At 50.0% G+C, this 18507-nt stretch overlaps 1 protein-coding gene across 1 annotated transcript; it reads left to right on the plus strand.

Annotated features, from left to right (window-relative positions):
• Positions 1 to 653: 653 nt before the first annotated feature.
• On the plus strand, positions 654 to 18507 carry MFAP5 (microfibril associated protein 5). The gene is given in 10 exon segments (XM_068166013.1): positions 654 to 827; positions 830 to 881; positions 1272 to 1334; positions 5360 to 5407; positions 6846 to 6881; positions 10389 to 10424; positions 11647 to 11682; positions 13370 to 13457; positions 14740 to 14813; positions 15718 to 18507. Coding segments are annotated over 10 exon segments (714 nt in total). The 5' UTR covers positions 654 to 668; the 3' UTR covers positions 15840 to 18507.

The raw sequence follows: 18507 nt of genomic DNA on the forward strand, positions 1-18507 counted from the left end.
GGTCCCCAGGGGGAGCCCCAGTCCGCATCTTCATCCCTCTGGGAGTCACCAGCCCCCACCCCGGGACAGGTCAGTCGTTTGATGTCATCACTGACACTGCCAGCCCCTTGCCTGCCCACGGCCAGGGAACACCGATGTCTCCCCTACCCCAGTCCTCCCCACTGCCCATTCCCACTGCCCACACCCAGCTACTGGAGCAGACTGGGAGGCCTGGAGCCTTCTCTCTCACCATGCAGGAATCTGAAGGAGCATGGCTCATAGGGTGCGCTGGGTGGGCCGTGTGTCCGGAACATGACAGCCTGGGGCAGAACCGGGGAGAAGGCAAGAGTCCTGCCCAGCACCCGGGCGAGCCAAGCACGCTGTTAGGCAGACAGGGATGCGGGCTCTGTAGAGTGTCCGTGTGCAAGAGACAGGCAGGGGAACAGCAAGAGAAGAGGACTGGGGTGGAAAGATGCAGCATCTCTGTGAGGAAACACAGCTGGATACAGCAGCTTGTGTAGCAAGGCAAAACAAAACGGGAGGCGAATGTGTAACACAGCCACAAGAATCCGTCCCTGGTGCTGGGCTGTCCTGGGGGAATGGGAGGAGCAGGCTCCCTTTGGAGGATAATAAACCGTGGAATGAGGGTGTGGGCTGCTGCTCCTTGCTCCCCCCCTCATTCCAGATGCATGATGACACCACATCCCACCATCTCTCTGGCTTCTCCTTTTTCTTTCTCTTTTTTTTTCCTCTCCCCAAAATCATCTTTTGAGGACAACCAAAAGTAGAACGTGTTCTGGGTGGGGCTGCATGTGATTTACCCAATAGCCAAGGCAGGGGGGGATCACTGAAGGGAAAGACAAAGCGTCTGCTGCTGAAGGGAGTGGAGACAAAGGGCTGCAGTAAGTGATGAGGACTCTATTTGCTCAGTGCTCCTCAAGATAATTTAAAAGTAGAAGAGGAGGGAGGTAACAAGGAGAAATTTCTTTGCATTCTAGGGATGGGGGATGGGGCGGGGGGTGCTTATCCACCTGGATGAGGAAAGAGGTGGAGACTGGAGAAAGAAGGTAGAAAGAGAAAAAGCAGATGGAGTTACAGACTCTGTCCAAAGTGTTCCAGAAACACTTGGAAAACTGGCTGGATTAGGAGAGAGAGAGGTGGGAGGGAGGCTGGGAAGACTAAATGGTCATGAGAGGGAAACAGAGACAGCAAGCAAAGAGTTTTTCTGCTACAGAGAATATCCTTGTTCCTGCTTTAGCTTTCCTCTGACTCCTCTCTCCTCTACCCCACAGGGATGAAGATCTCTGGAGCCTCTATACTGTTGTGTCTCTTAGCAATCTCCTTGTCCCCAGCTGGTGAGTCCTTACACCCTTGGGGAAGATTTCTCCGCTCTGGCCCAACGGAGTTTCCTACTCAGACTAGTGTGCAATGATCAAAGAAGGACAGAGACATGAAGATGGACAGTGAAGGGGGAAGGACCAAATAGGAAAGGCAAGGTGGATATAGGGTTATAAGGAAAAAACTAAGAACTGCAGGCTCATTCCCAAGTGCCCACTCTCCAGTAAGTCCTGGGGGTCACAAGATGCAGAGGTTCACAGCTTCCACTGCAGAAATGTTTGGGTAAGCAAAACAGCCAGGTCCACAGCTAAGAAAGGTTAGATGTGGCTTGTGCTTAGGCTAGGCTGCTGTGCCACCTGTGTCTGCATGACCTGAGCAGTCCCCAGTGCTCCACAAAACTCGTTCTGTCACAGCTGTGAAGCATTTGCTGTCACTAGAGAACAGCCTCGCTCTGGGCCACTCACATGCCAGGAGGGTTTGTATTCTTCTTTCTTTTTGTCTATATAGCTGTTTTGAGAAACCTAATCCTCAGGGCTCAAGCCACTCTCTGCTTTTGTTGCTCTGTTTTGTTTCTCCAAGTCTTTGTTTGCCTGGAGTCACTTTGCCAAAAATTCAAGTGGGATAGAACTTGTTTAAAACAAACCAAACCAAACCAAACCAACCCCCAAACCCCCAAACAAACAAGGAAACCCCCAGAGGGCAACATCAGGCATTGTAATCAGCAGACTCAGAACAGACAGCATAAGAAGATTAAATCCAGTGAGTGGCAAAAAAACTTCTCCCAGGAAAGGCTGTATGTAGGAAATAGATAACTGCACCTATCACAATCGAATCAGATCATTCCAGTCTAAGTCTTCTTGGCCCTTCCCTCCAGCTGAAGCTTGACTCTGCTTCCAGTGGCACTCCTCCCCAGAAAGGTGCTCAGTGAATGAAGCAGGGAGGTGAGGCATGCAAGAGAGGAGAGGCAGCCTACAAAGTTAGAGGCAGGAGAACAGGAGGCTGTGGTTTTGCTGCTACATGAAGGAGGCCTGAAAGGGATAGTGCTTATTTTGGTGCATTTTATTTTAGCATTTCTGGGGTTTGGTTTTGTGATGTTTTAACTGGGAGAATTACAGGCACCACCAGCTGGTCTCTCATTGTCTCTTTTGGGTAAGCTGCAGGTTCAGTGAGTTAGGATTTCAGCTGCAAGGATTAATTTATTGCATCTTGGACGATAAAGTCCGGTTGCTTATGAAGCATGTGAGTTTGGTACCATAGCAAACACAAACTGAAGGGATTGAAGGGCAGGTTAGAAAGTCAGCTCTTTTGTCTGCTCATGCAGAGGTTTTGTGTTCTGTTGTTTGAGAATTGGAGCAGTTTCCTAGTTAAGACCTAGGGAGGGAGAAGAAATCATCTAATAAGATTTTTCAATGCTAGAGAAAAAATTAGGAGAGCCTCCCTGCTTTTTCCATAGGACTCCTGTTTCAAAGCTGGCACTGCTGGCATCTGCAGTGGCTGCTGCATTTTCATTTGATATCAGAAACATGTGAGAGACTGTTCAATATCACTTTTCTCCTCTCCTTGTTACCATTAAGAGATTAGCCAGAAGAGGGAAAGTTTGGGGCTGCATTACATTAAGTTATTATAGGTCACTGCTGGGGTCACTTGCCAGCAGCTGAGCCCTTGCTGCCAGCTGCATGGGGAAGGGAGTAGCAGGGTGCAGTGACTCCTGTAATGCTGCAAAGCAGGATCACAGAGTGGATCCCAAGTGTCTCCCTGCAGCCTGCAAGGGACTGCTCTTGGAATGAGGAAGAACGAAGACAAAAGCTCCAGACCTGATAGTTTTGCCCTTGCAGTCCTCCCATTAAGAACAGAAGGCTAAAGCCTGAGCTCATAAGATGTAGCAGAGTGTATACATTTTGGGGCTGTTCTTGTGCACATCCCTGCAGTTCCCCAGACACTGGACTTTCCCTGCCAACTCCTTCCTTCATCCCACCCCAGTTACGCAGACATTTCCCTCCTCTGTGGCTGGCAGGAAATATTTTCCATTTCATGACTGCTTTAGGAAGCAGCTCTCTCACTCTTTATATTTGGACAAATTAACAGCCTAGCTCAGTTCCAATTTCTCCTCTTCCACACAGCATACACCACCAAGCCTGTACTCAGCACTTGTAAGGCCACACTTTGAGAATTGGATTCAGCTTTGGGGCCCTCTCTACAAGACACTGAAGTCCTGGAGCAGGTCCAGAGAAGGGCAACAAAGCTGGTGAAGGGTCTGGAGAACAGGTCTTGTGGGGAGCTGCTGAAGGGGCTGGGGTTGTTTAATCAGGAGGAGGCTGAGGGGAAACTTTCTTGCTCTCTGTAACTACCTGGAAGGAGATTGTAACGAGGTGGGTGTTGTGGTGTTGGTCTTGTCTCCCTAGTAACAAGTGATAGGATGAGAGGAAATGGCCTTAAATGCCCAGGCAGAATGAAGGACCAGATAATTATTTGCCTAAGGAGCTACCAGGCCTGCAATCTGTTTCTAACTGTGCCAGTGACTCAGTTTGTGATCCCAAGCAAACAATTTCCATGACTCAGTTTCCTCTTTCATAGAATGGCAGTAGGGATTTTGACCAACTTCCAGAGCAGGGGGACAGCATTTCTTTACAAAAAGCATCAAATGAAGTTTCAGGAATGCCAAATCTGGTAGCAGCTCTGGAGGTATTTACTATCTTGTCCCTGCACCAAGCCTTTAATGCTGGTGAAAACATCAGGGATTGGATCAGGACCCACTGTATCCACAAGTCTTTAAAGAACAAACCCTGCCAGCAGTGGAGCCCAAAGGAGAACATTTCCCTGTTCAGCAGAAGGCAGTGGTGTTTTCTGGATGGAGGAATGGAATGGAATGGAATGGAATGGAATGGAATGGAATGGAATGGAATGGAATGGAATGGAATGGAATGGAATGGAATGGGATGGGATGGAATGGAATGGAATGGGATGGGATGGGATGGGATGGGATGGGATGGGATGGAATAGAATAGAATAGAATAGAATAGAATAGAATAGAATAGAATAGAATAGAATAGAATAGAATAGAATAGAAATTGAATTAACCAGGTTGGAAAAGACCTTTGAGATCATCAAGTCCAATCTATCACCCCAAACCATCTAATCAACTCAACCATGGCACCAAGTGCCTCATCCAGGCTCTTCCTAAACACCTCCAGGGATGGTGACTCCACCACCTCCCTGGGCAGCACATTCCAATAGCCAGTCTCTCTTGCTGGGAAGAATTTCTTCCTAACATCCAGCCTAAACCTCCCCTGGCACAGTTTGAGACTGTGTCCTCTTGTTCTGGTGCTGGCTGCCTGGAAGAAGAGACCAACCCCCACCTGGCTACAACCTCCCTTCAAGGAGTTGTAGAGGGCAATGAGGTCTCCCCGAGCCACCTTTTCTCTTCTCCAGGCTAAGCAACCCCAGCTCCCTCAGCCTCTCCTCACAGGGCTGTGCTTCTTTCTTAAACTGAGGAGCCCAGAACTGGACACAGGACTCAAGGTGTGGCCTAACCAGTGCAGTGTACAGGGCTGAATGACTTCCCTGCTCCTGCTGGCCACACTGTTCCTGATGCAGACCAGGATGCCATTGGCCTTCTTGGCCACCTGGGCATACTGCTGGCTCATGTTCAGCCTACCATCAACCAGCACCCCCAGGTCCCTTTCTTCCTGGCTGCTCTCAGCCACTCTGACCCCAGCCTGTAGCACTGCCTGGGGTTGCTGTGGCCAATGTGCAGAACCTGGCACTTGGATGTGTTCAATCTCCTTCCCTTGGACTCTGCCCATCTGCCCAGCCTGTCGAGGTCCCTCTGCAGAGCCTCTCTACCCTCTAACAGATCAACTCTTGCCCCCAGCTTGGTGTCCTCTGCAAATTTACTGATGATGGACTCAATACCCTCATCCAGATCATCAAGAAAGAACAGGATGGGGCCCAGCACTGATCCCTCACAATAATTTCACAAAGCCTGCAGACTATGGAAATCCTTCTTTCTGTCCTTTCTTTGATCTGCTCTCTTCTCTTGCAGACTGGTTTCCATGGGTGGTCCATGGGCAGGACGTGGAAAGTGCAACTGGTAAGTTTTCGAGGCGTACTGTGTGCTAGGGATTGCTTGCCTCACCCAGTTACCTTGTGTAGTTGCAGCCTGTTTAATTACAAACACTTCTCTTTGTTTCCTTGGCTCTGACCTTCTGAGCTTGCCTTTCAATGAGGATGAAGCAAGCCCTCTGAGGCAGCCTGCTGAGCCTTGTGTGCCCTTTGCAAATAGTTCACAAGCAGTGAGCTCCTGATGCCTAAGTTGAAGCGTGTGCAGTTATGTCCACAGTCAAGGGCTGTGGAAGATCCACAAGAACTGACAATTCTCCAGCCATGAGATGCTCAGGAAAGTGCTGCTGCTCCACAATATCCCAAGAAAAAGGGTGCCCAAGTGGCATGATGCTTTAGCAAGTGAGGCCACTGAGTGTGGGGTGTCCCTGCCCATGGCAGGGGGGTTGGAACTGGATGATCCTTGTGGTCCCTTCCAACCCTGACTGATTCTATGATAAAGGATATTGACTGGTCTCCATACTGGCTCTGTTGGTGAGGACTGAGTTGCTTTAGCCCTCTGGACCTTTTTCAGAAGAAACACAAGGTCCTGCCTTTTCTTCAAACTGAAGCCTCTGGCTCAGGCATCAGACACTTCCCAGCCATGCTCCTGCCATGTGCAATACCTTCTTTTAGAGGACACAGTCTCAGGCTGAGCCAGGGGAGCTTTAGGTTGGATGTTAGGAAGAAGTTCTGTACAGAAAGAGAGATTGCCCATTGGAATGTGCTGTCCAGGGAGGTGGTGGAGTCACCATCACTGGAGGTGTTCAGGAGGAGACTTGATGGGGTGCTTGGTGCCATGGGTTAGTTGTTTAGGTGGGTTGGATTGGTTGATGGGTTGGATATGATGATCTTGAAGGTCTCTTCCAACCTGGTTGTTGTTGTCTATTATTATTATTATTATTATTATTATTAGGCTTCCCAGAGAGCTATTCAGAAACCAAAACCTGGCCACCAAGTCTCCCTTTGCTTTACAATTGATACCTCCATCACACTTACCCCAGTTTTGCTATCAGTTACCTTTCAAGGAAACTCATCTTCTAATGAACTTCTGCAGTCAAGACCAGGTTCTGGAGCTCCCTCCTTCTCTGCCTCAGCTGTCTGTTCTGCTGCAGGAGCCGTGAGCACCTTCATTTCTGACATCCCTTTCCCATTGAGATGCCCACGGTGGCCATGTCTGAGAAGTCAGAGCATGAATCCCATGTGCAGCAAACACTGGTGCAACATGTGCACTGAGAAATCCATTCACAGGCCAGTGGCTCCAAAAGAGGATCTATACAAGTGGGATGGGGGTACTGTGTTTATGTATGCATTTACTGGATGGGATCCCACTGTTTCCTGAGCTTAGCACAGCAGCCAAGGTAACTCCAGTTAGTTATGCAAAGGGCTGCCAAGTGAAAACTGTTTCTCAAGGACATTCTCTTTTCCAGGTGAAGCGAGTTCTGACTCTCTTATCAGCATCTCTGGTAAGCTCCTCTCTTGACAACTTCAGGCTGCTTCTTTTTACCCTCATTCCTGCCTATATAGACCCAGAAATCACCTATTACCTCAGCAGCTCTCCTTCCCCACGTTTGACACGTAGCTTTTCGGTTCTCCCAGCCTTTGTGGCTGCCTGGGACATGTCCTGTCTGTGCTCCATGCATGGAGATTTATTTAGGGTGGCATACCTTAGTGAGCTGTTCTCCAGGGAAATGCCAGGTTCACCTGGTGCACTAGGGCCCTCTGACAGAGGTGACAAAATTCCCCCCACCCCAAAAGACAGTACTAAAGCAAGCTCTGGAGGGTGGTGGAATGAGGAGGTGACCTCATTGTGGCCTTCCAGTATCTGAAGGGAGCTACAGGAAGGCTGGGGAGGGACTGCTCAGGATCTCAGGTAGTGATAGGGCTAGGGGGAATGGAATGAAGCTGGAGGTGGGGAGATTGAGGCTGGAGGTGAGGAGGAAGTTCTTCCCCATGAGAGTGGTGAGGCCCTGGAATGGGTTGTCCAGGGAGGTGGTTGGGGCCCTGTCCCTGGAGGTGTTTAAGGTCAGGCTGGCTGAGGCTGTGGCCAGGCTGATGTAGTGTGGGGTGTCCCTGCCCATGGCAGGGGGGTTGGAACTAGATGATCCTTGTGGTCCCTTCCAACCCTGACTGATACTACCATGATACTACTATGCTAAGTGTTGTCATGCCTGTGGTGTCTGCAGCTGTGTCACTGGGGGGCAGCAAAATGTACGCGAAAGAGCGGGTGGAGGGTGAAGGCTTGAGGGATGAGCGCTGGGAGCATGCTGGCTGCCTCCTTAGAAAGCCAAGCCTTGCTGTGCAGACAGCCCCAGGGGAAAGACAGGAGCTGACAGTACTGGAGGCGTTTACAGTCAGACTAACCCTGCCTTCTGCTGGCCTCACAATGGGCAGTGGAGGAGAGGGCCAGAGGCTCAGCAAAGAGCCTACTCACTTTTTCTCTGAGTCCTGTTCCAAACCCAGCACCACTGGCCTTGGCAATGGTTTCTCCCTCTGCTGGGACAGTCTCTCAAACACATTTCTCTGAGCTTGAAACCACTTCCTCTAGTCCTGTTGCTTGCCACCAAGGAGAAGAGGCTGGCTGCCTCCTCCCTCCAGCCTCCCTTCAGGTAGTTGTAGAGAGCAATGAGGTCTCCCCTCAGCCTCCTCTTCCCCAGACTGAGCATCCCCAGCTCTCTCAGCCTCTCCTCACAGGCCATGTGCCCCAGGCTCTTCACAAGCCTGCTTGCCCTTTTCTAAACATGCTCCATAACCTCAATGTCCTTCCTGTAGTGAGGGGCCCAGAACTGAACACAGTGTTGGAGTGTGGCCTCACCAGTGCCAAGTACAGGGGGATGACCACCTCCCTGTTCCTGCTGGCCACTATGCTTCTAATACAAGCCAGGATGCCACTGGCTTTCTTGGCCACACTTGTGACATATTTAATCAACGCCAACTAATACCCCCAGCTCCCTCTCCAAGTCACAGCTTTCCACCACACATCCCCAAGCCTGTAGCTTACCATGGGGTTGTGACCCAGGTGGAGGACCTGGCACTTGGCCTTGTTAAAATTCATACAGTTAGGCTTGGCTCATCAGTCTAACCTGTCCAGGTCCCACTGCAAAGCCTCCCTACCCTCTAGCAGCTCGACACAGGCACCCATCTTGGTGTCACCTGCAAACTTACTGAGGGTGCACTCAGTCCCCTCATCCAGGTCACTGCTAAAGACATTAAAGAGAACAGGCCCCAGTGCTGGCCCCTGGGGGACACCACTAGTGACTGGGCACCAGCCAGGTTTCACTCCACTCACCACCTCTCTTTGGGCCTGGCCAGCCAGCCAGACTTTTAGCCAGTGCAGAGTGCACTTATCCCAGCCCTGTGCCAGGAGTTTCTGGAGGAGAATGCTGTGGGAGACAGTCTCAAAGGCTTTACTAAAATCCATGCAGACCATGTCCATGGCACTTCCCCCATGCCCTAGGCAGGTCACCTGGTGGTAGAAGGAGATCTGATTAGTCAGGCAGGACCTGCTTTCCTAAACCCATGCTGACTGGGCCTGATCACCTGGGTGTCCTGTTAGTGCTGTGTGATGGCACTCAGGATGACCTGCTCTATAACCCTTCCTGGAACTGAAGTCAGACTGACAGGCCTGTAGTTCCCAGGGTCATCCTTCCAGCCTTTCTTGTAGATGGGCATCACATTTGCCAGCCTCCAGTCAGCTGGCACCTCCCTGGTTAGCCAGGACTGTTGGCAAATAATGGTGAGTGGCTTGATGAGCACTTCTGCCAGCTCCTTACGTGCCCTGGGGTGGATCCCATCTAGTCCCATAGGCTTGTGTACATCTAAGTGGCACAACAGGTCATTGATAATTTCCTTCTGGACCATCACACAGTCATAGCCTGGTAGGTATTGGAAGTGATCTCAGAGATCATCTAGTCCAACTCCCCAGGCAGAGCAGGTTCACCTAAAGCAGGTTGCACAGGATGGTGCCCAAGTGGGTTTTGAATGACTCGAGATGGAAATTCTGCCACCTCTCTGAGCAGCCCATTCCAGAGCTCCACTACCCTCATGTTTAGATAGGACTTCCATGTTTAAGTTTGTGCCCATTACCTCTTGTCCTCTTGCTGGGCAGCACTGAAAAAAAAGCCTGGGTCCATCCTCCTGACCCCCACCCTCTAAGTATTTACAAGCACTGACAATATTCCCCCCTCCATCATCTCCTAGGCTATAAAGCTCCCAGTCCCTCAGCCTTTTTTCATGAGAGAGAGATTCTCATCCCCTAATCACTTTCATAACCCTTTGCTGCATCCTTTCAGTCATCTCTCTCCTTGGACTGGGAAGCCCAACAGGCAAGGAGGCAACAACAGTTGTCTGTTGCTGGGAAGCGTGCTGTGTGTAGGAGAGCTCATCTGTGAGAGCAGTGCTGTTCTCCTGTACAGTGTTCCATGGTCTCTCCTCTGGCCTGTGGCTCTGCTTCTCAGCTGGCTAGAGTGCTGTGGATGAAGTGACCCTGTCACTGCACAATATTGGATGAAAAACAGTGGAGGCATAATACTGCATGTGCAAAAGGTTCCTGGTGGGAATGGGATGTGAAAGCAACCTGTGTGAGATATGACAGTGCGTAGGAGGGTAGATATGACTTGGTGTTCAGACCAAACTGGCAGTGGCTAACCTACATCTAAACCTCAAAAGACCACATGTGGAGCCTTTACATCACACTTGCTTCAAAGCAAAGGATGAAGAAGAAGCCCTTCACAAAGGACGTGTCATGGAACCCGTTTCTGCTCTGCAGCTTTCCATCAGCTCTAGTTTACTAGCAGGGAAAGCCTGCAGTTACTCTGATGGGTCAGATAATGATATCATGTTCAGCATTGCCTATGAACCAGAGAGGGGATGACTGCTGGTCAGGAGTGGTGAGCCACTGGCAGAGCTGTGGGAGGGGGAAAGAGGCTGAAGGCTCAAACTAGGATGTCTCAGAGAATCTTCTCTTTTTCCAGATGCAGCTGTCACACCACCTGCACTGCTTAGTCCTGGTGAGTTTATCCTCAGTTCACAATCAAATGCTGTGGACCACACCCAGCACTGTCCATGTCCAGGGCCTGGCACGCCTGGAACCCTGCCTTCCCCACTGCCCACACCCCCAGCACCAATAAGACTCCTTCTCTCCATGGCCATGCATTTTGTTTGTGCTTTGGCACATGAACAGAAGAAGTAGAAGTCCCCTGTAACTATTGATAGCTTGTGCCTGGCAGTCAGTCCTCCAAGCTCCTTTCCAGATTCATAGAATCATAGAATCAATAAGGTTGGAAAAGACCTCAGAGATCATCAAGTCCAACCTAGCACCCAACACCTCATGACTAACTAAACCATGGCTTCAAGAGCCACATCTAATCCCCTCCTGAACACCTCCAGGGATGGGGACTCCACCACCTCCCTGGGCAGCACATTCCAATGGCTAACAACTCTCTCAGTGAAGAACTTTCTCCTCACCTCCAGCCTAAACTTCCCCTGGCACAGTTTGAGACTGTGTCCTCTTGTTCTGGTGCTGCTTGCCTGGGAGAAGAGACCAACCCCTTCCTGGCTACAACCTCCCTTCAGGTAGTTGTAGAGAGCAATGAGGTCTCCCCTGAGCCTCCTCTCCTCCAGGCTAAGCAACCCCAGCTCCCTCAGCCTCTCCCCATGGGGCTTGTGCTTCTCTCCCCAGCCTCATTGCCCTTCTCTGGTCGCTGGGTAAACAAGAAAATGTCTTGGTTCACCATGTTACAGCTGGGTTGCTTATCAGAGGGAACCACAGAACAACCTCCTTTTGACCCCTTGTCTTGGACAGTAAAAAACCCAACAAAACCAAACCCAAAGGTCTGGGGATGCTGTGTCTTACAGGAGTCACTGTTCCTTAGTAAGAGGCAGTCACAGGTTCCTTTGCTTCTTGCCTAGATGGACAGCAATTACAGCAGCTAAATACATTCACCCAACTTTTTGAATCTAAGCCAAGATGCCCTTCCAGTGTAAGTGAACAGCAATGGTAATGCTTGGCAGATCCTTAGCAGTGTTGGCTGGGTAGCTGGCACTAGATTCATACTGGATTTGTACCTTCTCTTGTGATTTCATGACAGCAAGAATGACATTGCTTTCCACATTAGAAGGTACAATGGAGGGCTCTTCAAAGAGCTCTCTAGTTACTAGTTTTGAGTAAGATGATGTCTGGGAAGGTAAAGATGGTAAATCACAACAACTTTCCTACCTTCTGTCTTCCAGTTCAGTCTGACAGTGAAACTGCAACTCCTTCATCAGGTAGGTTTCAGTTTGCTGCCTGTGCCTCCTCCCTGATCTAAATTAGCCCACTCTGTTACTCAGGCAGGTGCTGGCAGATCACAGAATCACAGAATGGCAGGGGTTGGAAGACCTCTGAAGAGCAGGATCACCAAGACTCCATCACACAGAAGCACATCCAGCAGGTTTGGGTGCCTCCAGAGACAAGAGTCTCCACAACCTCTCTGGGCAGCCTGTTCCAGTGCTCTGCCACCCATAGTGGCTCTCTAACCCACAAAGTGAATTCTTCCTTTCTCTGTATGTGGAACCTCCTGTGTTACACTTTGTGTCCATTTCCCCTTGTCCTGTCACTGGGCACCTGTGAGAAGAGTCTGGTTCCATCCTCCTCACACTCATCCTTCCAATACTGATAAGCATTCATGAGGCACCCCCTCAGGCTGCTCTTCTCAAGGCTTAACAGCCCCAGCTCTCTCAGCCTCTCCTTGTCAGAGAGATGCTCCAGTCCCCTCAGCTTCTTAGTGGCTCTCTGCTAGACTCTCCAGTAGATCTGTGTCCTTCTTGAACCAGGAGGTCAGAACTAGATGCAGTAATCCAGATAAGAGCTCAGCAGAGCAGAGTAGAGGGACAGGAGAACCTCTGTCAGTGTGCTGGCTGCACTTCTGAGTGCATCCCAGGATGCCATTGGCCTCCTTGGCTGCGAGGGCGTACTGTTGCCTCACGGTGAGCCTGTTGTCCACTAAGTCCTTCAGGTCCTTTTACCCAGAGCTGCTTTCCAGCAGGTCAGCCCCCAGGATGATACATGGGGTTATTCCTGCCCAAGTGCAGGACTCCACACTTGTCCTTACTGCATTTCTTTGGGTTTCTGCCAGCCCAGTTCTGCAGCCTGTGCAGGACCTGCAGAATGGCAGCCTGAGGAGGTGTCACACACTCCCCCCAGTTTTGTACCAACAGCAAACTGCCTGAGAGTACACTCTGTCCCTTGTCTAGGATGTTGATGAGTATGTTGAACAGGACTGGATTCAGTCCTGACCCCTGAGGAGCAGCACTACCATGGGCCTCCATCCCGATGCTGCCCAATGACCACAACCTTCTGAGCTCTGTCCTTCAGCCAGCTCTCAATCCACCTTGCTGTCCCAGTCATCCAATCCACACTCCCTGGCCTGTGAGGATGCTGGCCTGTGAGGATGCTGTGAGATAGTGTTGAAAGCCTTGCTGAAGTCAAGGTAGACCATCCACTGCTCTCCCCTCATCCAGATCAGATATGCTGAGTCAGTATTTTTTCACTGTCAGTGGCCAAGATCTGGCATTTCAGAAGGAGATAGAGGAAAGCCATCATAGTTAGTTACTGGGTTCATTGTCCAGAAAACAAAGGATCTGGATTTGTGTCCTGAAGTGTCAGATTGCAGATCAATTAGAAACACATCTTGAAAATGTGACCATCATTTACACTGCTCATTTGTGTCCAACCTCTCTCCAGCATTTGCCTTCCATCCCCAGGGGATTTGTCTTGCGTTTCGCTTTCGTGTTGTGAGGCAAGGGCATCAGAAACGCCTGCCTTATTTTCCTCTTCTCTATTCCCATCTCTCATGTGAGAGTGGAAAATAGAGGTTAGGGGCCTCCCCTGGGAGCCTGGAGGAGAGCCCCTGGTGCTGAAGCTGTGTGTGTGCCAGAATGATGCTGTATTGCTGCTCCCTGTGTGTGTCCCCAGACTGTCGTGAAGAAAAGTTCCCTTGCACGCGCCTGTACTCTGTTCACAAACCGGTGAAGCAGTGTATCAGCTACCTCTGTGTCACCAGGTAAGAAACCAGCAGTCCCTGAGGAAAGCCCTGAAAACCCTTCAGAAACAGCAAACTCTTCAGCAGTTGCTTCCTTTGAAGGCTAGGGGATCCCTCAGGGAGGATGAATCCTATCCTCAGAGTATCTGTTGAGGGAGATCAATTCAAACAGCGTAATAACTCTTACCTGTGCAGCACTAGGAAGCTGCCCTGTGTTCTCATCTGTAGTTAAGGTATTGGGGTATTTCATAGAAGTGTTTTGATTGGAAAAGATCTCTGAAGTAGTTGAGTCTGACTGTCAACCTCTACCCACCATGGCCATTAAACCGTGTAATAATAATAATAGTAATAATAGAAATAATAGTAGTAATAATAATAATAATAATAGAATAGACCAGGTTGGAAGAGACCTTCAAGATCATCGTGTCCAACCCATCAACCAATCCAACACCACCTAACCAACTAACCCATGGCACCAAGCACCCCATCAAGTCTCCTCCTGAACACCTCCAGGGATGGTGACTCCACCACCTCCCCAGGCAGCCCATTCCAATGGGCAATCACTCTCTCTGTGTAGAACTTCTTCCTAACATCCAGCCCAAACCTCCCCTGGCACAGCTTGAGACTGTGTCCTCTTGTTCTGGTGCTGGTTGACTGGGAGAAGAGACCAACCTCTGCCTGTCTACAACCTCCCTTCAGGTAGTTATAGAGAGCAAGAAGGTCTCCCCTGAGTCTCCTTTTCTCCAGGCTAAGCAACCCCAGCTCCCTCAGCCTCTCCTCACAGGGCTGTGTTCCAAACTCCTCACCAACTTTGTTGCCCTTCTCTGGGCTTGTTCCAGCAACTCAACCTCCTTTCTAAACTGAGGAGCCCAGAACTGGAGACAGGACTCAAGGTGTGGCCTAACCAGTGCTGAGCATAGGGCACAATGACTTCCCTGCTCCTGCTGGCCACACTGTTCCTGATGCAGGCCAGGATGCCATTGGCCCTCTTGGCTGCCTGGGCACACTGCAGGCTCATGTTCAGCCTACCATCAACCAGCACCCCCAGGTCCCTTTGTGTCTGTCTGCTCGCAGCCACTCTGACCCCAGCCTGTAGCACTGCATGGGGTTGTTGTGGCCAGTCATGTCTACACCCTCCAGGGACAGTGACTCCACCACCTCCACAGACTAACTGACACTGCAAATGCAGGACTTGCCTCCTCACCCATGATTATACATGTTTATTGCCTGTCTCCCTCTCTTGTTTCTTTGGGTCCCTGCTCCTTTTGCTGCTGCCCTTGGCCTGTTCCCGGTGATCCCTCAGTGTGCGCCGCATGTACATAATAAACAAGGAGGTGTGCTCTCGCATTGTCTGCAAGGAGAATGAGGTCATGCAAGGTGAGTGACAGCACAGTCTAGCCCAGAAGAGTAGCTGCAGCCATCTGAGAAAGTTTCCAAGCTGCCTAATGACCCAACCCTAATCCATGTGTAGTAGTTTCTTTGGACTTGGTTTGGGGGATCTCTAACGCAGCACAGCCTTGCATCTGGTAGCATGCCATGGAAAACACCCCAAGGTAGACGCTGTATCACCAGCAAGTGTGAGAGCTCTTGATCAGCTCTGCTAGCCCCAGACACACCCTTACTGAAAGCTGCATTCCTCTGAGGTTAGAGAGTAACTCTCAGTATTCATGAACAGAAACAGAATCCGGTTTAGATTTCTCACCCTGCTTTGTTGCAGCAGAGTATGAGTGGTTCTAAGATGTATTGCACTTGGATAGAGCCAGAAGGAGCTTAGTAAGAAACTAAGAATCATAGAATCAATAAGGTTGGAAAAGACCTCAGAGATCATCAAGTTCAACCTATCACCCAACACCTCCTGACTAATTAACCATGGCTCCAAGTGCCACATCCAATCCCTTCTTGAACACCTCCAGGGATGGGGACTCCACCACCTCCCTGGGCAGCACATCCCAATGGCCAATTACTCTTTCTGGGAAGAACTTTCTCCTCACCTTGAGCCTAAACTTCCCCTGGCACAGCTTGAGACTGTGTCCTCTTGTTCTGATGCTGGTTGCTTTGGAGAAGAGACCAACCTCCACCTGGCTACAACCTCCCTTCAGGTAGTTGTAGAGAGCAATGAGGTCTCCCCTGAGCCTCCTCTTCTCCAGGCTAAGCAACCCCAGCTCCCCTAAGGGTTCAGTATTGCCAACAGTTTCTGTAGGATGTGCCTTTAGCTTTTCTGGTGGTGGAGAATTTGAAGGAAGCTCTGATGGTGTGTTAACCTGTGTCTGCTCTGTCTTAGATGAGATCTGCCGTCAGCTGGCTGGCCTTCCCTCTCGACGTCTCCGCCGGTCTGGGCAGCCTGCTAACCTCCCTTGCAGACAGCTCCTGGAGCAGCAGCGCAGCCAGCCTGACGCTCTCTGAGCTACCAACAGTGGGAAAGAAAAAGGAAGGGAGGGAAGAGAAATCATCATCCACTACCTGCAATCCAAGACAAGTCCTCCTCGTTTGTGACTTCCCCACCAATTCCTTGCTTCTGTGCCTTCCCCCACATCCTCTTCTTCAGGTGCTGCAGTACACAGAGTCCCCTCTCTGCTAGTCTGTCACAGTGGCTGTTGTCATCTTGTACATCTGTCGCTGCAGATGTGGGATGCTCTCCTGTTTTCTCTCAAACTCTATTTGGCAAGGCCACGAGCTGCTCATTTCCCAGAGGCCCTTATAAATGTGCTGCATCTTCTCTTTCTTTGCCCCTACAGAGAGGCAGACATGGGGACAGTATGTATGAAGTCCTCTTCAATGGTACAGGTGCCCTAAGCCACATCTCTTGCAGAGGAGTACAACCTTTTATGCCCTGGAAGTCCTAAGCCTAGGTTTCTTGCATGGTATCAGAATGAGTTCAGCTATGGCTAGTTAGCCTGGGCTGCTCAGGTCCCCCTGAGCCACTGAGTTTGCTGTGTGATAGCACAGCCTCCTCCTGTGTCTGCTGGCCTCAGGGAAGTGAGAGAGCAGTGAGGTGGCTGTCCTCCACCCCAGGCAAGCCTCCTTGGCTCTGCGTGGCAGCAGACCATTTATAACCACCTCTGGGAAGTCCTTTGCCTCAAACCTATTGCCTCCCTCACACACAACTGCTGCCCAAAGGAAGAGTTCTGGATTTAGTGTAATGCTATATTTTTCTCAAGAAGATTATCTTGGAACAGAGAGCTGCCTCTTCCTCTGCCTCCACTCCCCTCCTCCACTGAAGCAATCTCTTGATGTCCATTTCAGGCAAGTTCCAGGTATGGCTTCCTCTGCTCTTAAGCCCAACAGCTCACAAAGAATGTGTGTGTTCTCACAGTAATGGGAACTTGCAATGAATTAGCTTGCCCTGGTGACTTGTCTTGGTCTGGCTACCTCCACACTCTCCAGTTTCTAAGCCTGCTTTCAGTATCTCCATTTGAGTTCCTACCTCCTGACTTGGGAGCTCCTGCACAAAGCAGAAGGGAATCACAAATGCATTCTGCTAGCACTGGATGTCTGTGGTCTGCCCCAACAAAAGTACCTGGAACTTTATTTTCCAGCTTTATGGTGAGCATTTCCAGGCATGTGGGCAGTTTTCACTATGCAGTTGGGTAGATTAAGTGGGAAAAGCTATCTGGAGTGTATTGATCCTGCACAAAGCAGAAGGGAATCACAAATGCATTCTGCTAGCACTGGATGTCTGTGGTCTGCCCCAACAAAAGTACCTGGAGCTTTATTTTCCAAGTATATGGTGAGCATTTCCAGGCATGTGGGCAGTTTTCACTATGCAGTTGGGTAGATTAAGTGGGAAAAGCTATCTGGAGTGTATTGATCAGTGTGACTCATAGTGGCATGATTCTGTGGGGTGCTGGAGAGCTGAACAGTTTATCTCACTGCAGCAGCAAGACTGTCCCTAAGCATTGTTCCCAGCTAACAGAAAGCCTGTGTTCTGGAGTGGGCATTCACCCCTGTCACACATTGTGCCCTAATGCTGAACTGGGTATCATTCAGCCTTGAGGAGCACTGGTCTGCTGTATAGAGCCAGAGGCACACAATACAGGGGACAGTTTGCTGCACAGAGGCAGACATATCCCCCCCCCACCCTTCCACCCCCCAAAAAAGAAAAGAGAGCAAAGCAATGAAGGTAAGAGCCTCTTGCTGAGGCTTGGATTTGTGCTGTGTGCAGCAAGGAGCTGGTGTAGGGGATTACACCCTCTGCAGACACAGGTTTGTTCCATATAAGGGCAAAGTTGGCCAGAGCTGGCCAATCTGAATAGGATAGGATAGGATAGGATAGGATAGGATAGGATAGGATAGGATAGGATAGGATAGGATAGGATAGGATAGGATAGGATAGGATAGGATAGGATAGGAGTAGAGTAGAAAGAATAGAATAGAATAGAATAGAATAGAATAGAATAGAATAGAATAGAACAGAAAGAATAGACCAGGTTGGAAGAGACCTTCAGATCATCATGTCCAACCTATCATCCAACACCACCTAACCAACTAAACCATAAATCTCTCTGTATTGATCCAGTATACAGAATAAAGAATGCCAAGTTACTTGGTGGCTGGAATGTCATCCTCTACATCAAGGCATCACACCACTACACAAAAGATGATGCTCCTCTTGAGTACTTGAGGCTCATGAGACTAGGGGTGGAGGGGGAAGTTCTCTGTCCCGAGGCTGTACATGTTTCTGTAGAGAGAAAGGCACTCAGAGCTCGATCTCAAAGACACTCAAGCCACTGGCAGCCACTGACTTCTGTGCTGGGACATCTGTAGAATTTGCCTGTGTGGGGGAAGCTAGGATGAGGCATTAGAGGGAGCTCTTGGAAACTGGACCAGGCCAATGCCCACTCTGTATTTAGAACTGAATGTAAGTTGATATAGATATATACCTGTGTAACATATCTACTGTATGCCACATAGGAATTTGACATCCAAACAGTTTGGGGAATGGTTGGAAGCCTTTCTGCTGCTTCCTTTCAGCAGGGACAGGAAGAAGCGCTCCCCTCCAGCAGAACACTGTTTCAGTGCTGGGATCCATATAGTGCATACCAAAATATTAAAAGAAATGTTATTCCCTGCA

Source organism: Melanerpes formicivorus, unplaced genomic scaffold (assembly GCF_026170545.1).
Source record: "Melanerpes formicivorus ecotype bairdi unplaced genomic scaffold, bMelFor1.0.p_v2 SCAF_96, whole genome shotgun sequence".
Lineage (NCBI taxonomy): Eukaryota > Metazoa > Chordata > Aves > Piciformes > Picidae > Melanerpes > Melanerpes formicivorus.